Here is a 27,660-nt window from a genome sequence, read left to right on the forward strand (position 1 = left end):
GTTGCATCTCTCACATGTGTTGGAATTTGTTGGGAAGAGGAGAGGGTTGTCTGTGTACATGAGGCAGTTGTAACATTGCCTCAAGATTCCCAGATTCACCAGCTGGACCGGAGAGGAGATTGACAACTGACCTTTGGACATGCTAGAATAGTATTGGGAATTCCTTTATAACTGAATGAAAAAAAAAGGCTAATGGGGAACAAGGTACTCAAGTGGTGTTTGTGAGGGTGTAGTGTTTTTAATTTTTTAGTGCTGACTTATATAATTGCTTTAGTGGGCAAGTGCCAGGTAACTTAAATGCAAAAATGACAAACAGTAACTTTCTTTCAAGTGAAACAAGGAAATAAGTACAGTAAGCAATACAGATATCACTAGGGATCCGCAGAAGTGCTGAAAAGCCACGTTTTAGGTGGAATTAGCGTTTCAGGGAAATAGCAAGCAAACAAACAACAAGCATACAAACAAAGCTAGATTCAGCAGGCCTGGATCTAGTCTGTGCTACAGCAAACAAGGTGTACCAATTTCAGTAAGAAACGGTTCAAATATGCAGGCACTATAAGCCTTTAACCAGAAATTCCCAGCTCAGAAGGGCAGAGTCCAGCCTCTCCTCCCACAAGAGTGCAGACCACGAACCTTCTTAATGTAAAATAACTGGCCTGAAGCCCAAGTGCTTAAACCAGAAGTAATATACTTTTAGAATAACAGACACTGAGCCCTCAATCAGCAGTTCCCAACTTAGAAGGATGTAAGCTACCTGTCCTGCCACCACAGTACAGGCCACAAACCTTCCTAATGTAAAGCAACTGGTCTGAAGCCCAAGTGCTTAATCCAAAAGACATAGAATGATAGCTACACTTTAATCAAGTTACTACCAAGCAGTAATAAATACAATTGAATACTTTAAAGAATGCCTGGATTAGTGCTCAAGTTATACAAACAAAGCTAGATTCAGCAGGCCTGGATCTAGTCTATGCTACAGCAAACAAGGTGTACCATTTTCAGTAAGAAGCAGTTCAAATATACAGGCACTATAAGCTTTTAACCAGAAATTCCTAGCTCAGAAGGGCAGAGTCCAGCCTCTCCTCCCACAAGAGTGCAGACCACAAACCCTTCTAATGTAAAATAACTGGCCTGAAGCCCAAGTGCTTAAACCAGAATTAATACACTTTTAGAATAACAGACACTGAGCCCTCAATCATCAGTTCCCAACTTAGAAGGATGTAAGCTACCTGTTCTGCCACCACAGTGCAGACCACAAACCTTCTTAATGTAAAACAACTAGTCTGAAGCCCAAGTGCTTAAACTAAAAGGCTTAGAATGAGATACACCAAGCAGTAATAGGTTCATAGGTTCATACTAGGCTATCTGCCCAAGGGCATTTATAAGCCTAGCCCATAGTTATGTGGCTTTCGCCACCCCTTTAGTTTGAATAAAAACTATGCCTATCATTTTGCTGTGCCTCTGTCAAGCAGTGACACTGAAGTAATCCCTGGGGTATATCTGCAATCTCCCATCCATTGGTCAAGATTCCTCTTGAACAAGGCCAGAGAGGTGCTCTGCCTCACATGTACCGGGATTTTGTTCCACAGCATAGGGAGTCTCTGGGTGATGAATCTGTCCCTCCAGCACGTTCTATTTATAACCGTGTCAAGGTTTAAGTCTCCCGCCCTTGTGGTTCTGAGGGATCTAGATTTTTGAGGTGAAGCATATTCATCAAATCTGGGTTTGACATGGCCTTATATGTCAGGCACAGGTCACCTCTGAGCAAGCGGTATGAGACTGAATAGAGCTGGAGTTCTTTCAGTCGGGCAGCATAAGACATATTTTTGAGACCCTTTATCCTTTTGGTGAGGAACTTTTGGGGCCTTTCAAGCTGCAGCAGGTGTCTGGTCAGATACATTCGAACGGGCATTGTACTCAATCATAGGTCTAATGAGTGATGAGTACAGGGGGACGATGACCTCCCTTGATCTAGATGTGAATCACTTCATGATCAGGTGGGCGATATAGAAGGTTTTCCTAACTACTTTAGCAACATGAGTGTCAAACGAAAGGCTACTGTCAACCTGGGTCACCAGATCCCTGATGACTTTTTCTGTGCTCAGTGGATTGCCACCTATATGGTAGCTAGGGGTAACCTTGTTTTTCCCGAAGGGTATGACTATGCATTTTTTGGCGTTTAACTTCAGGCCATGGCTCTGGCACCAGTTATCCGTTTCTATGAGGCCCTTCTGGAGGATATCTGTGTCAGATGTGTTTTCGACTATGGCCAGTTTGCAGTCATCTGCAAACTTTGTCAGCCATAACCCTCCTGTGTTTGCTTGTACTTCAGAAAAGTAGATGCCGAACAAGAGTGGACCCAGGACTGAGCCCTGTGGGACACCACTTGTGACAGGCTTTGAGTCTGACATGGCTCCAGCAACTCTGACCCTGTGGGTTCTGTCACTTAGCCAGTTTGCAACCCATCTTGTGATGTATGGGTTTACATTCAAGCTGATGAGTTTTTCGATGATACCTGAGTGGGGTATTGTGTCGAAGGCCTTTGCCAGGTCGAGGTAGGCTGTATGGACTGCCTTTCCCTCATCAATGGCCTTGGTGACTGTCTCAAAAAAGTCAAACAAGTTTAAGAGGCAGGATCTGCCTTTGACAAAGCCAAACTGGGTTGGATCCAAAGTCTGCAAGTTCCCTATGTCTTTATTTATGAGTTCCATTATGATCCTCTCCATGGCTTTGCAGATAAGGCTTGTTAAGCTAATGGGGCGGTAATTTCCAGGGTCTGTGGAGGCACCGCCCTTATGAAGTGGGACCACAGTCGCCGTGCGCCACTCCTTGGGTACCTATCCTGAGGTGTGGCTAAGATTAAACAGCTGTCCTAACTGTGGGTTTAATTCCTCGTTGAGTTCGTGAAGCACACAGCCGGGGACACCATCCAGTCCCATGGATGCTGTGTTTTTTGCCTTAGTGAGGGCAGTTCTCACCTGGGCATTGGAGATGTTTGGGGGGCTACAATCCTCTGGAATAGATATCTCTCCTTTGTGGGGAGGGAAGAAGTTTGCACTGAACCTGTCAGCCAGTATGTTGGCAATGTGTGTAGGTTCAGTAATTTTCACATCATTTTGAACTAATTCTGAGCATATCTGGGAGTTTCCTCCTAGGTTTCTAACATAGCTAAAGAAGGCCTTATGATTCTCTTTAGAGTCCTTGGCGATTTTTCTCTCAAACTTTGCCTTGGATGATTTTATGAGAGCTCTTAGTTTTTTACTTATAATGATCAAAGGTGTCTTACCTTTCAAGGATTTTGCTCTATCTTGTAGTAGCTTCCTCCTTTTGTTGTAGAGCTTGTTTATGGCTGGGGTCCACCAGACTGGATGCCTGCCTTTGGTACAGAGAGTCTTAGTTTTGTTTGGGATTGCCTGATCCATGCAGTCCTGTAGGTGCTGGTAGAAGGCATTTGTAAGTGATTCAGCGGTTTGAGTAATGTTTACCACTGGCTCAGGGGCCTTAAAGGAGACCACACTAGTTTTTAGAAGTGTGAAATCGGCTTTTGAGAAGTTTTTCACTGTGGTCTTTTTTGTTTCAGGTGGGGGCGGGATGAGGACCTCCAGCGAGATTAGTTTATGATCTGATCTCACCAGTGATGGGTATACTTTCGGTGTTGAACATTTTGATCCCATGTTCGTGATGATGAGATCAAGTATGTTTTCTCCTCTTGTGAGGATGGTGACTAGTTGTTCCATGGCATTTGAGTTTATGAACTCCAGGAATCTTTGGGTTAGAGTGTTCGGGCTTGAGTAGTGTTCCCAGTCTATATTAGGGTAGTTGAAGTCACCTAGTATGATGGTGTTTGGAGATACATTTATCCCCTCCAATGTTTTCAGGATGGCCATGTGAGGTTCCTGAGTTAGAGAGGGTGGCCTGTAACATGCTACAAATTGCAGAGCAGTCTTGCCTATGGTTAATTGCACCTGGATGGTCTCCGATGCATCGTGCGTTGCCACCAACCTTGAGGTGTGGGTGTCCTTTATGAATATGGACACCCCCCCTCCTTTCTTGGTGTTGTCCGGATTTTGGGGCCAGAACGCATGATATGAGGTGAAACCTGTTAGTGCTGGGGTGCTCTCAGGAGCCTTGAACCAGGTTTCCGTCACAGCACAGACATCGATGTTCTCCATATTGAGAAGGGCCTCGAGTGCGTGCATCTTGAGATTGAGACTTCTGGCATTGAGCAGCATTACCCTTAGTTTTTTCCTTTTTGGTGTTCTAGGGTGGTAGGTTTAGTATTTGAGCCTTGCCTAACAAAGGCACTATGGCCGTGCCAAGAGCCTTTGCCAATATCCGAAGCCCAGGGTGACAGGTGCAAGCCGTCCCTTGCGAAGCAGCGTGGCTTGTCCAGCATGTCATCCCAGGCAGACAGACATTGGATCCCCTTTGAATGACACCAGAATTTAAGCCAATTATTAAAGCTGATCATCTTATCACTGTATTGTGGCATCATTCTAGGTGAAGGTAGGATACTGCTCAAAGTCAGGGTCATACCTGCCTGGGCTACATAATCAGAGAGCTCCTCGATGTCCCTTTTCATGTAGTCCAAGGAGGTACGTCTCAGGTCGTTGACACCAGCGTGGACAATGACTGAGTCGTACTTGTACCTGCTGTTGAGAGACCTGAGTGCTTGTGTTATGTGGCGGATTCTAGCGCCCGACAGGCAGCTTACTGTGACCTTCTCTTTACTCAGTCTGGTGAGCGGGACGTCAGTGTGTCTGACTATGGAATCACCAATGACAAGTGTGTCTGGCATTTTGTTTGGCCTTAAGGTCTGTGACTGTTTGACACTCTGACTGGGTGGTCTATGTGTTGCATGTGTTGGGTCGTGAGGTGGTAGTTGTTTGGGTGTCTGCTTTGGTGGCCTCTGCTGTTTTGGTAAATTTTTGATCAGAGCCTCCGAGTATGTCTTTGTGTGAGTATGTGTATGATTTGAAGTTGTGATGGTACCATGTGTGACTGGGTATGTATTGTGTGTGGTTACCGTCTCCTCCTGTCTGGTCTTGCCAGTCCTATGTTGAGAGAGCTCAGCCTCCAGTTTGGCCATATAGTTGCATCTCTCGCATGTATTTGTGTTTTGTGGGAGAAGGAGAGGATTGTCTGTGTACATGAGGCAATTGTAACATTGCCTCAATATTCCCAGGTTCACCAGTTGAGCTGGAGAGGACACTAGCAACTGATCCCTCAACATACTAGAAGTAGTAGATAAAGAGACTTTCAAAGGACTCCGGGGGAAGTGGGTTTTAGGCTGGTGGGGTACTATCTATAATAAGAGTGCTTTATCAAGGTGCAAGTACTGTAGGAGTAAGTGCTAGGCTTTACAGATAGAGAATAGTCTACTTGGGAATCAAGTAGAGATGAACTTTTCAGTTATAGGATATGCTGGTTAGATCAGCAGTACAGCTCGAGGAAGGTAGTTCTAAGGGAAAATTGGAAGAGTGGAATTTAGATGACCCAAATAGTTTAACCTTGTTTAACCTCCGCTGCTCTTGTGTGCAACAGTGGTAACTCCGTGCTAAATCGCGCTTACGCGCGTTTGGCGTGTTTTATAGCAGGGGGCTGAAGGGAGCTAGGAATTGGCCCAAAACAACCAATGGACTACTAGTTTCTGGCTGAAACTTCACCAAATCGGACAAAAAGGCCGCTCAGTGCTTCCCACTCCCACTGGTAAGCAAAGAAACTTCCCTCCTTCCTAATAAGGCAATGGATCAGTAACAGGAACTAAAAACAAAGCCCAGGGATCAGCAACTCTGAAACTGGACTACTCTAGTTCAGTAAGGCGGGAAAACAAGAGATTTTTTTGTTTTATTACAGAGACAAGGAAAAAACAGACAGTAAATGCTATAAATGCTGTAAATCGGCTAGCGCACTTTAGTGTGTAGCCTACAGAAACAATTTGCAACAATTAGTAACTTAAAGTGCAATAAACAGTGTAAAATGCAGAAATCACTTAAAGTAGCAGTAAAACAGGTGAAATGCAGTCGCTAGCTTAATAACTGTGGGAAAGCCACAAAAAATACTTATATCTGGTAGAAAGTCACTCTTTTAGCTCTCTGCTGCTTGGATCACTCTGCAGGCCACCACGAGGATCTGTGCTGAGTTGGTACAAGCTGGAAAACGCGTGTTTAGCATGTTTTATAGCAGGGGGCTGAAAGGAGCTAGGAATTGGCCCAAAACGACCAATGGACTACTAGTTTCTGGCTGAAACTTCACCAAATCGGACAGAAATGCTGCTCAGTGCTTCCCACTCCCACTGGTAAGCAAAGAAACTTCCCTCCTTCCTAATAAGGCAATGGATCAGTAACAGGAACTAAAAACAAAGCCCAGGGATCAGCAACTCTGAAACTGGACTACTCTAGTTCAGTAAGGCAGGAAAACAAGAGATTTTTTTTTTTTTTGTTTTTTACAGAGACAAGGAAAAACAGACAGTAAATGCTATAAAAACAATTCACATGCAGTGCAAGCTGGCACACTTGAGTATGTAGCAATATTAGTCCACACACAGTATGAAAACAATGTAATTAAATTAAAAAGGACTAAAAGCAAGTGCAGAAAGGGTTTATTAGATAGAATGCGGTAAAGAGATGGGACTGGGGGAGTGTCCTAGATCAAATCTACAGTGGGGCGGCACTGCAAAAGCCACCAAATTTAAACTACATCCAAGAACAGGGTGGGGAAGACAGTTTCAACAGAGCTAGATCTGAGGAATCAGTCCAAGTTATAACAACCACAATAAAATGCAGGAAATATACTTAAATCAGCTTATGTCCAGTTGATGTATGCAGACAAATCTCAGTAGCAAGCAACTCTACTTAAAATGATTACCAGAGATGTAACCAACACAGGTTTTAATGTTATCAGAAAACCCCCAAGCTAATTAACACTTAAAGGAATTTCAGAGCAGTTTAACAACTAGTGCAGAGCTTCAGACACACACACAAGACAGTTTCAACAGAGCTAGATCTGAGGAATCAGTCCAAGTTATAACAACCACAATAAAATGCAGGAAATATACTTAAATCAGCTTATGTCCAGTTGATGTATGCAGACAAATCTCAGTAGCAAGCACCTCTACTTAAAATGATTACCAGAGATGTAACCAACACAGGTTTTAATGTTATCAGAAACCCCCCCAAGCTAATTAACACTTAAAGGAATTTCAGAGCAGTTTAACAACTAGTGCAGAGCTTCAGACACGCACACAAGACAGTTTCAACAGAGCTAGATCTGAGGAATCAGTCCAAGTTATAACAACCACAATAAAATGCAGGAAATATACTTAAATCAGCTTATGTCCAGTTGATGTATGCAGACAAATCTCAGTAGCAAGCAACTCTACTTAAAATGATTACCAGAGATGTAACCAACACAGGTTTTAATGTTATCAGAAACCCCCCCAAGCTAATTAACACTTAAAGGAATTTCAGAGCAGTTTAACAACTAGTGCAGAGCTTCAGACACGCACACAAGACAGTTTCAACAGAGCTAGATCTGAGGAATCAGTCCAAGTTATAACAACCACAATAAAATGCAGGAAATATACTTAAATCAGCTTATGTCCAGTTGATGTATGCAGACAAATCTCAGTAGCAAGCAACTCTACTTAAAATGATTACCAGAGATGTAACCAACACAGGTTTTAATGTTATCAGAAACCCCCCCAAGCTAATTAACACTTAAAGGAATTTCAGAGCAGTTTAACAACTAGTGCAGAGCCTCAGACACACACAAGACAGTTTCAACAGAGCTAGATCTGAGGAATCAGTCCAAGTTATAACAACCACAATAAAATGCAGGAAATATACTTAAATCAGCTTATGTCCAGTTGATGTATGCAGACAAATCTCAGTAGCAAGCAACTCTACTTAAAATGATACTTTTAAGATGACGCAAAAGCAAAATAAAGTAGGAAGAAACACAAATACAGTAAAAGCAGATAATTTTTTTTTTCAGAAAAGTAGCAAAAACAGTAGTAAAAACAATTCACATGCAGTGTAAGCTGGCACACTTGTGTATGTATCAATATTAGTCCACACACAGTTTGAAAAAATGTAATTAAATTAAAAAGGACTAAAAGCAAGTGCAGAAAGGGTTTATTAAGTAGAATGCGGTAAAGAGATGGGACTGGGGGAGTGTCCTAGATCAAATCTGCAGTGGGGCGGGCACTGCAAAAGCCACCAAATTTAAACTACAACCAAGAACAGGGAAAGGGGGGGTGGGGAAGCCAGTTTCAACAGAGATGTGAGGAGTCAGAGTGCAAATTATAAAACCAAAAAAATATATACGGATCTCTGTATATTTGCAGAACAGTAAGACAACAGATATCTAAGCAACAATTTAGCTCTATAATACAGAATAGTACAGAAAAATATACTCAGCTCTATATATTTGCAGATAATCTTTTAAGGCTGTCTCTCAACACACAGGTTCCACTTTAAAATGTTAAAAGAGGCAAAAGCAAAATAAGGTAATAAAGTAGGAAGAAACACAAATACAGTAAGGCAGATGAAGTGCAATTTTTTTTTTTTTTTTGAAATGGAGGAAACAGGGCAGATTAAGATACTATAGGGGAATGCCCTTCCCAAGTGCTCTCTCTTTACACTGCAGAGGAGATGGGACTGGTAAGAGTATCCAAAATCAAAATATGATCTCACTGAAATTTTGGTCCAAGAACTGGACAAAATGACATCCATGTTCTTAGAGAGGGGTTATCCACAGGAATTAAGAATGCTTAGGGAGGAAGTGTTGAGCAACAGAGACACCAGATACACATGTGTACTGGGGAAGCCAGATTTACTAGAGTATAGGACAGAGTAAAAACACAGATACTAAGTTTTCAAAATGTTATGGTGATTAAGTTCAATGAGGGGAACAGGGATGTAAAGAATGTAATTCTAAAGAATTAAGCCATTCTAAAAATTGATAGTTGTTCAGCACATAGAGATACAAGGTCGACAAGAGCATTAAACAAGTGTTAGAGAGGAACTCCAAACCCCATAAATTCGGAACAACCAAATGTGGTAGATGTAGCTACTGCCACCACATATTTAAAAAAAGGGAAATTGTTCTGAACAACAGCTTCAACAACAAAATTACATTTTCAAGAGGAGATTGCAATACAAGTGGTGTGGTGTACTTAGCCCTCTGTGACCATTGTTGTTCATTTTATGTGGAGAAAACCTAGAGGAAACTTTCCAGAAGAATTTATGGACACCTATATGACATAAGGAAATGCAATAAGAGCAATGCGTTGTACAAACACACTTGTGTGTGTGTGAGTGCCATAAGAAGTTTGTTTCTGGAATCTTAGAAATAGCTCCATTAGAAGCTAGAGGGGGAACTTGAGAAACGAAAATAGAATGCAAGGAACTTCTATGGCAATTTAGATTAGATGCAATGCATAAACCAGGTTTAAATGAGAGCTGCCAAACTGTAATATATTTTTTACTAATTTTGCTTATTTTAATAGCGTATATGCATTTTAAATAGAATTTTTAACATAATTTCTGTACAATAGGCACATGTTGAAATGGGGGTATATTTATGTATGTCTTGTTACAAATATTGTAGGAAGACGTTTTACTAGGTTTTTACTGTGCTTCTATCATATTGTTTTTTGTTTTAGACAGTGACTTTGTTTTCCACTGATGGTAACACATGATGGACTCTTATGGGTTAAGGAACTGACATGAGGATGCAATGTGATTGGGTGATGTATGTTTTAAGTTGTAGAAGTCATGTGATTTTATATGGCATCAGGTTCTGATGAAATCCTTGAGGGGACAAAGGTGCTTAACTTGTTGTTTTACTAATAAATAGTTGGAACACACACTTGACCTGGACAGCGTATGGTTCTTCATGAATATTTTGAATTTAGTGTTACTACAGTCTTCGGAATGCCGCTTAAATCCTGAGGATACTAAAACTAGTAAGCTTTGAGGTACCACTTATCACAGATTCGCTGCATTTGTCATGGTTATTCTTATGGGGTCCTATCCCTTACACTGGTCTCTAGAGTATGGAACAGTCTCAATGTGGTCCTTCCCTTTCTACAGCCAAACCTATTGTAGACTGTGACAACAGGTGCTTTGGTAACATGGTTGTGAGTCTACCGCTCCTCATGTGTAGATCAAAGGGTGTGAACTTCCCAGGAGAGGGAGCTACTGTTACATAGTTCTGAGCTGTATACAGGGCTTCCTATGTTAAAGTCTCTGGAGGGAGACCTGAAGCTAAAGCTCTTCCTGATATGGTTTATTTCATTAATCTTTTGTAGACCAGGTAGTCCCACTATAGTAGTAAAATCTTTTCAGAGGAACCTGTAGTAGTTTCTATACTACTGGGGAAGTTTGGCTATAGTAATCTGTGAAGTTCCCCTACTCTTTGATAGGTGCCATGGGATTTTTTACATTTACCTGAGCTACCACCAATGCAAGCAGATGAGATGTTGGTTTAATGTCCCATCTGAAGGACTGTTTGAAGACCAATACTTTTGCTAGTAGGCCATCACTTGTCTATCTCCACTGCAGAGAGGTAGAGGCAGCTCAAGTATGTAGAGCAAGTACTTCTGGTAAATTTTATAGTGATAATTTACATAGTCAATAAGATCACAAATGAAACCAAAAACCAATAAACGAAGAGAGCACAGACTGGCTGAAAAATAATTCACTTTACTTCGAATGAATAAATAAAATAATACAATAATACAAGCAAAAGCTGATATACAAGTGAAGACAAATAAGGTAAGCGCTTTCGTTTGGCAGTTGCCAAGCTTTTTCAAAACTTGGAAAAGTTTTTACAAAACTTGAAAAAGCTTGGCAACCGCCAAACGAAAGCGCTTACCTTATTTGTCTTCACTTGGATATCAGCTTTTGCTTGTATTATTGTATTATTTTATTTATTCATTCGAAGTAAAGTGAATTATTTTTCAGCCAGTCTGTGCTCTCTTCGTTTATAATTGACATAGTGGAAGGTAAATCTGTTTATTTAATTATCTTTGCAGTACTTTAACTCTGTTGAGTACCTCAGTTAGTTGTAATTAAAAAAAAATGGTCCTTTTGCATGATTTGACTCTGTGCTTTGCATTACTGAAGATACTGTTCTAAAATACATGGTATTAAGTTAACAATGAATTCCTGATTATTGTGTAAAGTGAAATATGTAGACAGTCACTGACCCTGACCCTCATCAGTAATCAATGCTAAACCAAATTTTGAAACTTAAAATTACCTTGATGCAGACCCATATAAATGTATACTGCTTTTGTCAAAAACTACAGAGTGGGTAATGTACCAGATGCACAGCAGGTATGTTCCAGGGGATTGCTACACTTTGTAGTAAGCGTAATCCCTAACAGTTGCCATATTTCCAGTTTTTGGATTTGCCACTATGAAACTTATGTAAATAAATGAATGAACAGAAAAGCTTTTCTGTATAAAAGCTGAATCCCATTATTGTGGGTGTGATGGTGGGGTGCATATTTTCAAAGGCAGCCCATAATGCTTTACTGATTGCTCTCATTGTCATAGTTCTGAAACTTTTGGTCTGTTTGCAGGTACACACTGGACAGAGAAATCTCTTGATGACTTTGATCGCCTTACATACTGTGCACAATGGAAACCGTTGGTGGCAAAGATATGCAGCTATAGTCAAGCTGGGAGCTCTACACGGCCAAGTATCAAGTTATATGATGCTGGGAGTGGGAAGGTAATTGGAAAAAGTCTGAATTCAAGTGAAGGGTTAATTTGGATAATTAGAATAATGTGAATGTGTTTTGTAGACAAGATTGAAGCAGCACTTTTGCTCATCCACCACATGTTGTTTACTGAATGCTACAAGTGAGATAAATCTCCGTTGTCTGCGGATGTACTTAACAAATATGACTCAGGAGTCAGAACTGCAATATGTCAAGGCTGCTTTGTTGAAATTCATCTGTACTGTCTTCTTTTCATGTTATGCCCATGGAATTTGTTATATAATTTATAATGTGCTCTGTAGTTTAAGCTTTCATAGAAAGTTATTTGTAAAAATTAATACATAAATGTATTCATCTGTCTGAATACTTTTTTCAGCTCCGAAAGCACTGAAATGATGCATCATGGTTTGATTTTGTTATCACTACACAGTCTTCTTCATATCTTTCTGGCCTACTTTGGATATCCCTTCAGAAGTTGAGCAACACACAGTGCTCTAAGTCAAGTAAAAAAAAAAATCTAATCTAGTTTTTTTCAAGGATATCTAGTCAGTGCGTCATTGTCACACAAAAATGGTGATACTCTTGCTTTATCTTCCATAGAAAATTCCATGGGATACTTGTCATCTTCTCTGTAAAGAAGTTGTACACAACATTTTAAATATTGTAGAAGCTGAAAATGTGTGAAGTCACAAATCTTAAATGATAAGCTTCAAAGGAATTCTCATTTCCCACTAACCTGACTTTTGTATTTACTTTGTAGAATTAGTAAAATTAGATTTTACTCAAGACAGAAGGATGTTACTTTGCATTCATATTTCCAGAAGATTTGTGCTTGCAAATTTTTCACTAAAAATGTTATCAGGTTTGCACTACATCATAAAACATACCCCGTTAAAACTGCTATGGGTTTTCTTGGCAACAAGCTACAAATCAGTAGAGCCAAGATACATTATCAGCCACTGTGCATTTGTGTCACTGTTCAAAACATGCCGACAGAATATTTTTATTGCATCTTCTAGCATACAGAATGTGATGCAAGTCACAGCAAGGAAGCTTTTTGTGAGCTGTTAAGTAGATTTTCCACAATGCTGAGTGAGCAGGAAGGAATTAGCAGAATAAACCGTCTCACTGTGAAAGGTCCTCCACAGTGGGTAATGGGGGGATTCCCTCTTCCAAGGACTCTAAGGCACCGATTCTTTCATTCTGTAGCTAATGTGCTTGGGCATGCATGCACCTTCTCCCACTGCACATTGATGCCACATGTACAGTCCAGGAGGACTTGGCTACCCTACTCTTTCTGGTTCTTTTCTGTCTTTTGCTTAGTGTGGATTTCAGTCCTAGCATTTGTCTCAGGAAATATACTACATTTGTACCGAAGAATCCTAAATCATCCAAGGGTGCCTGCAGCTGTGATGTCTGTACTGCTTAGGCCAACAAAATAAGGAGTCCCATACATGCCATAGTTGTATGCCTGCTAGGAGAAAAAGGAGAAAGCTAGAGCCATCCAAAAATCACAGGGTGCCAGCTTTTGATAGTAGACACCACAAGTCTCAAATGCAACTCCCTAATGTAAAGCTTAGTGAAGGTAAAAAAAAAATCTAAGGTTACATGGGTCCAGATTCCTGATGTATTCATGCAAAGCATGACCTTACATTGATAAGTGAAGGCTGTGCTGTTGAACTTTGCCTCAATTTGCCCTCTTATTTTCTTTAACGTTCGTCTTACCAGTGAGATTTGATGGTACACCTGCTGCCCGTTTCACACCTGGTGGGACCCACTGCTGTAGCCAGGATGTTAGATAATTAAATGCTGTGTGGGATTTCATTACTGGAAGTGAATCCTTAGGGTGTTGATCTGATGGAACTGTAGAGCCCTGCACAAGCCGTTCACATGGAAACATTACTTACTTGCATCTAAACCCTGCAATGGGGTCCCATCACAAACACCCAGACACACACAGTTGTCAATTGCTGTTTGTAAAAGGCAGTGATTAAGAGCAGGATGTCCCCATCTAGACCTGGCATGAGGAAGGTGTTTTCCAACTCCTACTGTATCTTGCCATGATGAGGATTGCAGCCTTAATTCTGAAATTGATAAAGGTTAATTGCTAACATTTAGGATTTCCTTTTCTGATTTAGGGACACAGGTGGACAGTGGTCTCACCTTCGATAACTACATCTCCACAACAGTCAGGAAATCCTGTGTGGCACACCTCATCACTAAGGGCTTTTCATTCAGAAAAAAGGAGGTCATTGTCCCACTGTACTCATCCCTCATTAGACCCATTATAGAATATAATGCCCCATTTGTCATGTGCCTCTCAAGACATCTGCAACAACTGGAAAGGCCGCAGAAATACCTCACTAAAAGAATCACAGACCTAAAGCAGATGCCATATGCTGACCGTCAAAAAAAACTCCACCTATATATACTCTGTCGCATATCGTCTACTCAGAGGCGATCTCTGCTTAACATACAAGACCATGTCAAACCCAGAGCTGTTGGACATGCTACACTTAAAGAAATCCCAATTCCTCAGAGACACACGTTCCAGGGATCTAAACCTTGTCATCACAATGAACAAAACATGCTGGAGGGATAGGTTCCTGACCCAGAGACTCCCCAGACTCTGGAATAGACTGTGCCCATACATGTCAAGCAGAGCGCCTCTTTGGTCTTCTTCAGAAGAAACCTTGATGATTGGATGGGAGATAGGAAATTCACCCCAGGGATCACGTCAGTCGCCCTGCTAGACAGGGGTCCAGGGAAGTAAGTACTGTGGAAAGAAATAGCCAGGGAATTGTTATGGCTAGGCTTGTATAGGCCCTAGGGCCGATAGCCTAGTACCAACCTATGATACCCCAGCTCAACACTGTTCTGAAAAAATTACGAATTCCTACATTTGGAGGAGTGCATTCCTTATGCTGGCTATGTATCAGGTTAAGATTTTTATACAAGTTATTTGTTTCTGCTTGGAGTTGGATCTTGATTTTAACTTCTCATTAGCTGAAAAATTCCAGTCTGATGCTTAAATCATTGAACTATCACTACCCCCATTCCCACCCACCCCCATTTCAATTTGATTTATACCCATACACCACTCCTCCCAATTACCATTAGCCACGTCCCACCACTCTCATTACCCTATCACATTCCATTCCCACCCTCCTGACTTGTCAACAACCCTCAGCATGCTATCCAATTAACATATCAGCCCTCCCTCATATAAATAACAGTGTACTCATTGCCAGTCAGTACCATTCTAAGACCTCTTCCCAACGCAATCTCCATAGGTATCCTACTTTTCCTCTCAACCCTAAGCAGCTACCAAGTCCATCTCCATCCTCCCAAAAAATTACCCCCCCCAGAGAAACCTCATCCCTAGACTATAATTCAGCCCCACTAAACCTCCTACTTACACCACACCTCTTCCAAACCAACTACCACCAACACAGATTGCTTCCAATTAAGAGTAGGTCCCACACCTATCTAAAGAATACAAAAATCGTCACAAAGCTCAACAAGCTCTTCCAATCCCTACTAAGAAAATTCATAAGTAGTGGGGACATACACCCCAACCCAGGTTCAGTCACAAAATGCAACCTTGACCCCAACCTAACCAACACCCTACTCCATAGACAAAAAAAGCTGCGCTCATTCTCAACCTAAATATGAGAAGTATCCTCAACAAAGTTCATAACCTACATGCCCTACTAGCTTTATACAAACCAGAGACATAGTCCTACTGACCGAGACCTGGCTAAAGCCTGAAATTCACAATAACGAAATTGCAGCTCCTGGGTGTAATATCTACCAGAAGGACAGACTAAGTAGAAGGGGGAGGGGGGTAGCTATAATGTACAAAAGCCACCTTACCCTTGAACAACTAGAAATTACCCTCCCAGGTAACAAAAATGTAGAATAATTCTTGCCATGTTTAAATTGAACCCCAGTAAATATATCAGTATCATCGGAGTCTACATACCCCCTGGAAATAACATTACAATTATGGAAAACCTACTAGAATGGGTCTCAAACTCCCTACCTCAATAAAATATCATATTAGGTGACTTTAACATAGACTGGCTCAACTGTTCGAGTCAAAATCCAGTCACCCACATTAACCTCCATGGGTTTACCCAAGTCATTACATCTCCCACTAAAAACGATAAAAGAACCAAACACCAGTCCGTACTGGACTGGATATTTACATCCATCCCATCTATCCCTAGCAGCCCAAGCTGGATATCTTCCAGACATTCTCAGCAACCAGCAAGCAACATATCTATTGAGAACCACAACTCCTCACATATGTCAAGTCACACATAAAGTAGTCGGGAACAAAAATAACCCTAATGCCTTTAACAACAACCTAAATAGTTGCAACTGGACTCTTTTAAAATGTCTACCACTTAATGAGGCAGTGCATCACTTCAACTCAACCTTCCTAAACATACTGAAACAGCATGCTCCCCCTTGAACTACCAGGATAAAAGACAAACATGCCCCCTGATTATCTAAAGCCACCAAAACTATTCTCAAAGAAAGGAACAAACATGGAAACAATTTCACAAAAACAAAACCCAAATAGAAAAACAAAAATACTTAAAACTGTGCAACAAAGCCAAAAAATGCATCAAAATAGACAAAACTACCTACTACCAAGACCTACAAGAAAAGCATGCTAGAAACCCCCAAAGATTCTGGGCTGCAGTCAACTCTGTACTACAGCCTGGAAAAACTACTACCCCCACACCAGGGAACAATAATGACAATATCCCCACACAGTTTAACAAAGAGACAATCCAAGCCCTAGATAATAACCAAACAAGCTCCACTCAACCAACCCCACCAACCACTATGGAAACACAAACTAGCAGGTCCCACTTTAGCTTCCAACCAGTATCCATCAAAACCATCCAAAAACTCCTCCAAAAACTCAAGCCCACCACACTGGCTGCAGACAGCCTACCCGCAAAGTACCTCCAAATAGCAGCAACAGCTATAGCTTATCCAGTTTCTATTCTCATCAACAGGTCTATCACAGAGTGCAAACTACCCCAACTATGGAAAATCTCCCACATCATACCATTACACAAAGGAGGTAACTCCTTTGAACTAAATAACTACTGGCCTATAGCTGTCTTTATCTCCCATATCCAAAATCCTAGAAAGGGGTCATATACACTCAACTTATGAATTACCTCCTAGAATACAAATTGCTATCTCAAAACCAGCATGGCTTTAGGCCTTTCCACAGTACATCCACTGCACTTATATCATTCAATAATACCATTAATTACCACAGAAATAACAGAAAACTAGTCTCAGCCATATTTTTAGACTTATCTAAGGCTTTCAATATGGTTAATAACAATAGACTTTTCACCTCTCCCTCTCTACCTTAAACATTAGTTCCTCCTCCATCACATGGATGAAAAGTTATCTATCAGGTCGGCACCAGGCAGTAAAATGGCTAAACCAACTATCCCCCCTCCTACTTGTATCATTAGAAGTCCCTCATGGGTCCATCCTAGGACCATTGCTCTTTACATTATTCACCAATCAACTCCCATCCTCCACTCCCAATGCTTCAGTTATTCAATATGCAGATGATACCACAATCATATGTGCTGCCCTTACTCTAGACCATCTCCAGTCACTAACACAAGAATCCTTCTCACAAGCAGAACATGGTTCACTAACAGCTTATTCTTAACCCAAATAAAACAAAATTACTCCTATTTTCCTCTCATAGAACCCTCCCCTCAACAGATAACTTTACAATAACCTCTAATAAAACTGTAATCACCCCAACTACCCACACCAAACTCTTAGGCATTGAAATAGATAACTTAAGATTTGACCTGCACACGGCCCAAACTATCAGGAAAGTCCACAAAAAGCTTGGCCTATTCTATTGTAACAAACAATTTCTCACAAACCAATCCAGAAGCACTATAGCCAGGACACATCTGCTATCTACCCTCCTCTACGCATCCCCAGTCCTAACCAACCTTCGTAAATCCGACCTAAACCAACTAGAATCCTGCTACAGTAAGATAGCCAGATTCGCTACAGCATCTTCACATAGGACACATCATTTCACCTCCCTCAAAACGCTGAACTGGTTAGAACTCCCTCTATTACTCCAACTCAATCAACTCACATTAGCACATAAGCTTTACTGCTAGCTAAACAAAATCCCTGCCGTCCAACATCTCATACAACCTCACACCACAGCAGGAGCCTTGAGATCTAGCCCACTTAATCTTCTAGAAGTCACCAAATATAAAAATGAAGCAGGGAATTCTCTCTTTAGTTATCACATTTCCAAACTCTGGAACTCACTACCAGCCACGCTTACATCCAACACCTCCAATGCACAATTCAAAAAACTCCTAAAAACCCACCTTACTAACAACTGGCTATGCTCCTGTAACACCCCTGGGTAAAGACAAGTATACAAGCAGCAACTATAACCATAAACCTAATTTTCCTACCAAGTTTCTAACTCCAGTATGACCTTGTGAAAGCAAAGCTCCAAATATTGTATCCAAAAATTCGAAACATTTGTATGTACAAATTTCAAGTCTGCTACGTACCACAATTGTACTAGAAATGTGTTGTTCTCTGTATTTTACATAGTTACTAGTTTGTAGTAGTATCATAAATAATTACTAGTCTGTAGTAGTATGATAAAGTATTGTATGTATATGGAGCTTTTCTCCCCTGACTTCCGCTGAAAATGGACATGTCCAGCCAGCCCTTCCCGGTCAACAAATGTAAAATAAATAAATAAGTGCTTTTGTTGCAATCATGTATTAAATGGGGACCAGCACCACATACAGCCTTGCAAGGTGCTTGATATGAAGACTGTGACAGCACCTAGATCTGTTCCACCTGAAAAATCAAGAATCTTGAGCTCTGTAATGCCACAGAGTTGCTGGTGTTTATTGTGCAGAGCAGCAGGAGGGTCAGGAGGGGGATAGTGATGGCAGCCACTCTTGCAGAAGAATGTCAGTATGAACCTTTCCTCTATTAAGTCACAGCAGAATTTCCCGTATAGTAACCACTTGATAACAGTTTCTATTAGTATTGCTATGTTATATACATATGTTAAGTTTTCTTTCATACCAGTATTACATGTTGTTATTGTTGTCTTTCGGCTTTTCCCGGTTAGGGGTCGCCACAGCGGAACTCCGGTCTGCTAATGATTGGCAGTAGATTTTCACAAATGCCGAGGTGCCAGCTCGATGTCCAACCTTCAACGAAGGCACGCCCATTTATGCATGTCTTTCGAACGCCCACCCAACCACAGGGAGGACATGCAGACTCCACACAGAAGGCACTCCCTGCACTCCAGCCGAGAATTGAACGGGAGAACCTCTTGTGAGGCAACAACGCTACAGCTGCACCACCGTGGAAGTAGTTCATACCAGTATTACATAATTTTCCCAATTCCTCCCTTCCCTTAAACCTTGCTTCTCCTCAAAAGCATTATTCTGCATGCATTGTTCTTTCAAATTCCATTTATTTTCATAACATCTGCACCTTCCCCTTTCTAAAGGTTTTTCCTGCATTTCTTTTATCGTCTTTACCAACTCAGTGCTTCTATTACAGTTGAGGTAGCTTTTGATTTACATTTTTAGTAATTGCTGTTTTGGTCAGCAGTAGCATCAGATTTGTTAAGGCTTTACTGTGCCTAGGCAATCTGGATGCTTATCCCAACTCAAAAGAGACATTTCCATAGCTGCTACCATTTCTGTTCAGGTAATCTGTAGGTGATTTTTTTTAAATTTGACAACTTTTTGCATTCTCACAAAAAAAAAAAAAAAAAAAAAAAAAAAAAACACGTTCCTTGTTTGCAGTCTCTCCCTCATCATATCTTAAGCATTTGCTGTCTATAATCTGAAGAAAATCCTCTGACGTTAACGTGGTATAATAATACTTCTGCAACAATTCTGTACAAAAATTTAAAGTTTCAGGACTCTATATTTAGCAGTCCAGTAGATTCCTTCACACTGCTCCTTTGTAATTTGTCTTTTTATTCTCTTTTTTTCTCATAGTTTCATAGGTGTGTACTAGGCTAATGGCCTGGGAGCCTTCACAAGCCTAGCCCATAGGATTACCCTGGCATCGTGCCACCCAACCTTAGTTCCCAGTGCCTCTGTCAAGTAGAGCCACTGGAGTGATCCCCAGGGTGAATTTTCTATTTCCCATCCACTCATCAAGATTTCTCTTGAAGAGGGCCAGTGAGGTGCTTTGTTTGACAAGTATGGGAAGTCAATTCCATAGCATGGGCAGTCTCTGGGTTATGAACCTGTCCCTCCAGCACATTTTGTTGATTGTGGTCTCTGGAGCGTGTGGTGTGGAGGATTGGGATTTCTTTAGATGTAGCATTTCTAACAGAGCTGGGTCAGAGATGGCTTTGTAAGTTAAGCAGAGATCGCCTCTAAGCAGGCGATATGAGACAGAGAATACTTGGAGCTTTTTGAGTCTGTCCATATAGGGCAAGTGTTTAATACCGAGGATCCTCTTTGTGAGGTACATTTGCGGCCTCTCCACTTGTTGCAGGTGTCTAGTGAGGTACATGCCAAATGGGGCACTCTACTCGATGACTGGCTTAATGATGGAAGAGTAGAGGAAGACAATGACCTCTTTCTTCCTTGATGCAAAAATCTTAATAATGAGATATGCCACATAGAAGGACTTTCTGACCACAGTGGCAACGTGGTGGTCAAAAGAGGTTGCTGTCAACCTGTTTTCCCATATGAGACAGAGAATAGTTTGAGTTTTTTAGGACGAGTGATTAAGGCCTAGAATCCTCTTTGTAAGTTTTTTTTGTGGCCTCTCCAGTTGTTGCAGGTGTCTAGTGAGGTACATGCCAAATGAGCATTATACGCTATGATTTGCCTAATGAGGGAAGAGTAGAGGGAGACAATGACCTCTTTCTTCCTGGATGCAAAACCCTTAGTAATGAGATGTGCCACATAGAGGGACTTTCTGACCACAGTGGCGATCGAAAGAGAGGTTGCTGTCTGCCTTTGTTCCCAGATCTCTTACAATGCCTTCTGTATTCAGTGGACTACCATCGATGTGGTAATTCATGGGAACTGGGTTTTTCACAAAGGGGATGATGACACATTTTGTGGCATTGAGCTTAAGGCCATGGTTCTGACACCAGTCGTTGGTCTCAGTGAGGCCTTTCTGTAGGATGTCAGCATCACTTGGGGAGTTAATAATAGCTCCCAACTTGCAGTTGTCTGCAAACTTTGTCAGCCAGAGTCCCTTTGTGTTGGCCTGGACTTCAGAGAGGTATATACCAAACTGGAGAGGACCAGGGTTGATGCCTAGCTTACTGAGTTTTTCTGTGATTCCTGAGTGGGGAATGGTATCAAAGGCCTTGGCCATATTAAGATAGGCTGTGTAAACCACCGTGCCTTCATCCACAGCTCTGGTGACTGTCTCAAAGAAGTCGACCAAGTTGAGCATGCCTGATCTACCCTTCACAAAAAACAAACTGTGTGGGATCCAGAGTTTGGAGATTCCCTATATCCTTGTTTATTAGGTCCATGATGACGTGTTCCATAGCTTTGCATATCAGACTTGTTAGGCTAATGGGGAGATAGTTCTCAGGGTCTGTAGTCGCTGCTCCTTTGTGGAGAGGGAGGACTGTAGCAGTGTGCCATTCGGTATTGGTAAAGCCTGAGGTGAGGCTGTGATTGAACAGGAGACACAGGTGAGGTGCCAGTTCACTTTGTAGTTAATGTAGAACACAGCCAGGGATATTGTCACATCCCATAGAAGCTGTATTCTTAGCCTTGGGCAGTGCTGTTTTAGCCTGTGCAGCAGTAATACGGGTTGCCTGGCAATCTGCTGTTAATGTGATAGGTCCTTTGGGAGGGGAGAGAGAGGTAAAGTTGGCACTGAATCTGTCGGCCAGTATATTGGGAATATCTGTTGGCTCGGTATAGGAGGTACCATTGTGCAGTAAGTCAGAGCAAATTTGGGTATTGCCATGGAGATTCTTTACATAACTATAGAAGGCCTTGTGGTTGCCTTTACTATCTGCTGCAGTTCTGTTTTCATAGCTAGCTTTAGGGAATTTGATGAGGGATCTCAACTTGTTGAGGCTGATAAGGGAGTTTTTCCAGTCTTGGGACTTCACCATATGCCGCATCAGTTTCCCCCTTCTGTTGTCGAGTTTGTTTATAGCAGGGGACCACCAGATTGTCTTCCTATTTTTGGAGGAGAGTGTTTTGGTTCTGTTGGGTATGGTGAGATTCATGCATTTGTGTACATGTTCGTACAGTGCATTAGTGTATGATTCGGGGGTCCTGCAACTATTCTCCATTTGCATAGGTGCTGTGAAGTTAGCCATCTCTGTTTTTAGGAGCCCAAAGTTAGCTTTAGAGAAGTTTTTCTTGGTGGTTACCTTTGCGGGGGGGGGCGGGTGTATTTCCAAGGTGATTAGTTTGTTGCTGGATCTAACCAAGGAGGAGTTGACTACTGGTGTAGAGCAACGGTCGCCCTTGTTAGTAATGACCAGGTCAAGGATGTTGCTACCTCTAGTGGGGGTAAGAAAAAGCTGGTCCATGGCATTGGAATTAATGAATTCCAGGAAACATTGGGCAAGTGTATTGGCACATGAGTAGTTTTCCCAGTTAATGGAGGGGTAGTTGAAGTTGCCCAGTATGAGCATGTTAGGTTGGACCCTAATATTCTCCAGGGTGCTTAGGAACGTGGAGTGTGAGTCTTGGGACATGGTTGGGGACCTATAGCAGGCTATGACCTGAATTGCTGTCTTACCCAATATTAGCTGCACCTGAAGTATCTCTGATGCGTTATGTTGGGCTACCAGTCTGGAGATGTGCACATCCTTTATGAAAATGGGAACACCACCTCCTTTGGAGCTTTGGTCCAAGTTCTGGGACTGAAAGGTGGGGAATGAGTTTTAGCCTGGTAGTGCAGGGGTGCTTTCTGCTGCCTTGAACCAGGTCTCTGTTACAGCACAAATGTCGATGTTCTCCATTTTAAGGAGTATTTTGAGCAAGTATATTTTGAAATTTAGATTTCTAGCGTTGGGCAGCATGACCCTCAGATTGTATTTGTTTGTAGCGGTTACGGTGGTAATTTGGTCTTTTGAACACCACCTAAAAAAGGCACTATAGAGGTGGCAAGAGCCTTGACCAGTATCTGGAAGTCCAGGGATGACAGATGCAAGACATCTCTGACAAAGCATTGAGGTCTGTTAATCATATCATCCCAGGCAGACAGATAATGGATCCCCTTAGAATGACACCAGGAACTTAACCAGTTGTTGAAATCTATCATTTTCTGCTTGTACTGTGGTATTATTCTGGGAGATGGTAGGATGCTGTTCAGGGCTAGGGTCATTCCCGCCTGGGCTGCGTATTCCGAGAGCTCCTCCATGTCTCTCTTCATAGGTTGGTACTGAGCTATCTGCCCAAAGGCATATATTAGCCCAGCCACGTTGTGCGGTATTCACCGCCCCTTTAGTAGTTCCCTAGACCCTTGTACTAGCAGCTAGTACCCTTGGCCCCTGTGTAGTAGTGCTGTTGGTGTGATCCCCGGTGTGAACTTTCTGTTACCCATCCACTTATCAAGGTTCCTCTTGAAGAGTGATAGTGAGGGGCTCTGTCTTATGTAGATCAGGACCCTGTTCCATAGTAAGGGAAGTCTCTGTGAAAGGAATCTATCCCTCCAGCATGTTCTATTCATTGATGTGTTGAGGTTTATATCCCTAGAGCGTGTAGCTCGAGTAGATTTGGTTTTGCTAAGATGGAGCATGTTCAACAATTCTGGGTTGGACATGGCTCTGTACGTTAGACAGAGATCGCCTCTGAGAAAGCGGTATGCAACAGAGAACAGTCTTAGCTTTTTCAATCGTGCTGCATAGGGCAACTGTTTGAGGCCAGTAATTCTCTTGGTTAGGTACCACTGTGGTCTCTCCAGCTGCTGGAGATGTCTAGCCAGGTACATTCCAATTAGTGCATTGTACTCAATAATGGGTCTGATGAGGGAAAAGTAGAGGGGCACCATTACATCCTTAGATCTTGATGCGAACCCTTTCATGATCAGATGGGTCACATAGAAGGATTTTCTAACCACTTTGGCAACATGGTTATCAAAGGAAAGCTGGCTATCTACTTGGGTCCCTAGATCCCTTATTTCTTTTTCAGATTTCAGGGGATTTTTTCCAGAGGGGATTACTACGCATTTTTTTGCATTTAGCTTGAGACCATGGCTTTGACACCATGCATCAGTCTCATTTAGGCTCTTCTGGAGGATCTCCATGTCGGCCGGAGACTCTATTATAGCACCCAGTTTGCAGTCGTCCGCAAACCTAGTCAGCCACACCCCTTCCGTGCTTGCCTGTACTTCTGAGAAGTATATGCCACACAGGAGGGGCCCCAGGACAGAGCCCTGAGGCACACCACTCATTACTGGTCTGGATTCGGACATAAATCCCGCTACTCTTACTTTATGGGATCTGTCTGAGAAGCCAGTTTGCGATCCGTCTTGTGACGCAAGGGTTTAAGCCCAGGCTGGTGAACTTATCAATAAATACCCGAATGGGGAATGGTGTCAAATGCTTTGGCAAGGTCAAGGTAAGCTGTGTGTGCCTCCTTTCCCTTATCTATAGCCTGAGTAACTGTCTTAAAGAAATCCACCAGGTTAAGGAGGCATGATCTGCCCTTGATGAAGCTGTACTGTGGGGTCCACGACTGGAGGTTCCCAATCTCTCCGTTTATGAGTTCCATAATGATTCGCTCCATAGCCTTACAGATCAGACTGGTCAGGCTTATTGGTCGGTAGTTCCCAGGGTCAGTTGTGGCCCCACCCTTGTGTAGCGGGACCACTGTTGCCATGCGCCATTCTCTGGGCACATATCCTGTGGAGAGGCTGAGACTGAACAGGGTATTAAGATGCGGGGTTAATTCCTTTTGGAGCTCGCATATGACACAGCCTGGGACACCATCTGGTCCCATGGAGGCAGTGTTTTTAGCTTTAGATAGAGCCTTGTTAACCAACATATCAGTAATAATTGGACTTACACAATCCCCTGGAATGGTAATAGACCCTGTAGGTGGGGGGGGGGGGGATTTGCACTGAACCTGTCAGCCAAGATGTTGGCAATGTCAGAAGGGTCAGTGTATTTTGTTCCATTTTGTACTAGCGCAGAACAGACCTGAGCATTGCCATTTAGGTTTTTGACGTAGCCATAGAAGGCCTTATGGTTATCCTTGGCATCCTTGGCAACTTTCTTTTCAAAATTAGCTTTAGTTGACTTGATGAGGGCCCTCAATTTCTTACTAATGCTGATCAGGGATGATTTTTCTACTTGAGATTTGACCTTTTTTTGTACAAGTCTCCTCCTTCTATTGTAAAGTTTACTTATAGCCGGGGTCCACCAGACTGGTTTCTTCTTGCTTGAGGAAGGAGTCTTGGTTTTATTTGGGATAGCACAGTCCATGCAATCCTGAAGATGCATATAGAGTGCCTTGGTGTAGGATTCCGCATCCTGGATATCATTATCCTTCTGCAAGGGAATAGTGAAGCTTTTCACTTCGGATGCAAGTAGTTTGAAGTTTGCTTTGGAAAAGTTTTTTTGACTGGGGTAGGTGGAGGGGTGAGGATGTCCAGGGTTATCAGTTTGTGGTCGGATCTGACCAAGGAGGGAGTGATAACGGGTGTGGTACAGTGGGCGCCCATATTTGTGATGATTAAATCCAATATGTTGTCCCCTCTAGTGGGGGAACATACTAGTTGTTCAAAGGCAACTTCATGTAATCCAGGGAGGTACATCTCAGGTCATTCACATCCACATGTACAATGACAGAGTCATATTTGTACCTGTTGTTGAGGGACCTGAGTGCATGTGTTGTGACGGACCCTAGCACCTGACAGGCAGCTGACTGTTACTTTCTCCTTATTCAACCTAGTGAGTGAGACATCAGTATACCTCACTATCGAGTCACCTATGACTAGTGTGTTGTGCATGCTGTTTTGCCTTAGGAGCTTTGGTTGAGTGGCACACTGTTTAGGAGAGTTATGTGTCTCGTGAGTAGTGTTGTGTTGTGGTGGTCAAGTATGTTTCTGCCTTGGAAGTCTCTGCTGTTTGGATAGATTATTATTGAGAGCCTCCACAAAGGTGGGCGTGTGGTTTGTGTTTTTATGTGAAGGGAGTGCTGGTGTGTGTTCTGGAGGGCTGTGTGTTCCATGTGGTGTGGTGCAAGTGTTGACTTAGTCCTCTTGACCAACTATTTCGGTGTTGACTGGAGAGTGCGTGGCTTCCAGTTTAGATATATAAGTGTATCTCTCCCAAGTCTGAGTGTTAGGAGGTGAGAGGAGAGGGTTGTCTGTGTACATGAGGCAGTTGCTACATTGCCACAGGATGCCCAAGTTCACCAGGTTAATAGGAAAAAGCACAGGGAACTGACCTTTAGACATGCCTGGAGGGGTGGGCATTAATAATAAATACTGGAGCTGTTTCCTTGTAGAATCTTTAGTGCTGGTAGCACTTTTGTATGCTACAATAATTGCTACAAGAAGTCTGGTAAAGTGCTAGACTAATAAGCTAGTAAAGGTGCAGTACAGGAGAGAACTAGCATATCTATGGGAAAAGTTGAGGAGCAGACTTTGGCACCGCTCAGAAGCTTCCAAATAGTCTTAGATACAGCAAATCTGTATCTGGACTAGACTAGTTACAGGAAAGGTGGGGAAACAAGCTGAAACGTGGGCTTTTAAACCAGAAAGTAGAAAGAGATGGAAAAACTGCCAAAATGGCCAGTAAACTACAATTTCTGGACCAGAAACCACTCTTGTGGTAGATAGGCTGTCTAGTGCTTATCTAGTGCTTACCACTCCCACTGATAAGGTGGAAGGCTTCCCTCCAACACAGAAAATCTTGGGTGGCTCAGAAGCTTACAAACCATCCAGGATACAGCAGATCTGTTTCTGGACTAGACTAGTTACAAGCAAGGCAGGAAACAAGCTCAGAATTTTTTTTTTCATTATTTTGTAAATTACTTTCGTCCTATAGTTATTTTGCAGTATAGTATTTTATATGCTTTACTAATTATTCATTTTTAAAACCATCTTTTTTAATGTGTTTGTTGACCAGGTAAGTCCACTGGATACAGCTCTCTCTTCCTAGGAGTGACCCGGGAGTACTGCTGGTTGTGAATTGTTCTGAGTCGCACAGTAGGCAAATGAAGGTGAAAGGGATCAAATTCTGCATCTTGGGCAGCTGATTAGTAGATCAGAGCTTTAATAGTCTATGATAACTGCCAGACTGCTCTAGAAACTCTGTCAAATGTTATCTTCCACTTAACACTCCCATATTCCTTTCTCTTTGCCTGTATTCTGTTAACAGCCCCTTTCAGGGAAGGCAGTCTGTAACCTGCAACTCAAACTCCTGTTTAGCTTTATCCCTGTCTTACTTTTTCCTGATGAGTTATCTACCCTCAATAACTTGTCCTCTTTGCCGATTTCCTCCAGTTAATTCAGGCTCCCTTTTGCCTATTTTATGCCTGTACTTACAGACATCCCATAGGTTCATAGGTGTTTTCTAGGCTAAGAACCACAAGGGCCTTTTTAAGCCTAGCTATGTATCCCACATCTCTGACAAGTTCTGATACCCATGATAAGTGTAAGCATGGGCCTGGGAGATGATTACCTGTGTCTGTTAGAGACATAGGTGCCAAACCAGGGATGAATTTCTGGTTTCCCATCCAGTTGTCGAAGTTGCACTTGGAATTGGGTTAGGGAGGAACTCTGCTTCACATGGATGGGATGCCTGTTCCTTAGATGTGGTATTATCTGGGATACATAGCTCTCTTTCTCCAGCAGGTCTTATTTATATTGCAGGCAAGGTTCAAGTCTTTAGAATGGGTAAT

At 42.2% G+C, this 27,660-nt stretch overlaps 1 protein-coding gene across 3 annotated transcripts in view; it reads left to right on the forward strand.

The window, feature by feature from the left end:
• Positions 1–27,660, forward strand: part of TDRKH (tudor and KH domain containing) — a 1,796,665-nt gene that overhangs the window by 1,124,533 nt on the left and 644,472 nt on the right. For all 3 annotated transcript variants that reach the window (XM_044079937.1, XM_044079939.1, XM_044079938.1), the window contains exon 10: positions 11,594–11,745. In XM_044079937.1, coding sequence (XP_043935872.1) covers positions 11,594–11,745 — 152 coding nt within the window. The remainder of the gene's footprint in view (positions 1–11,593; positions 11,746–27,660) is intronic.

Source organism: Protopterus annectens, chromosome 8.part0, assembly GCF_019279795.1.
Source record: "Protopterus annectens isolate FY-2018-M chromosome 8.part0, PAN1.0, whole genome shotgun sequence".
Lineage (NCBI taxonomy): Eukaryota > Metazoa > Chordata > Ceratodontiformes > Protopteridae > Protopterus > Protopterus annectens.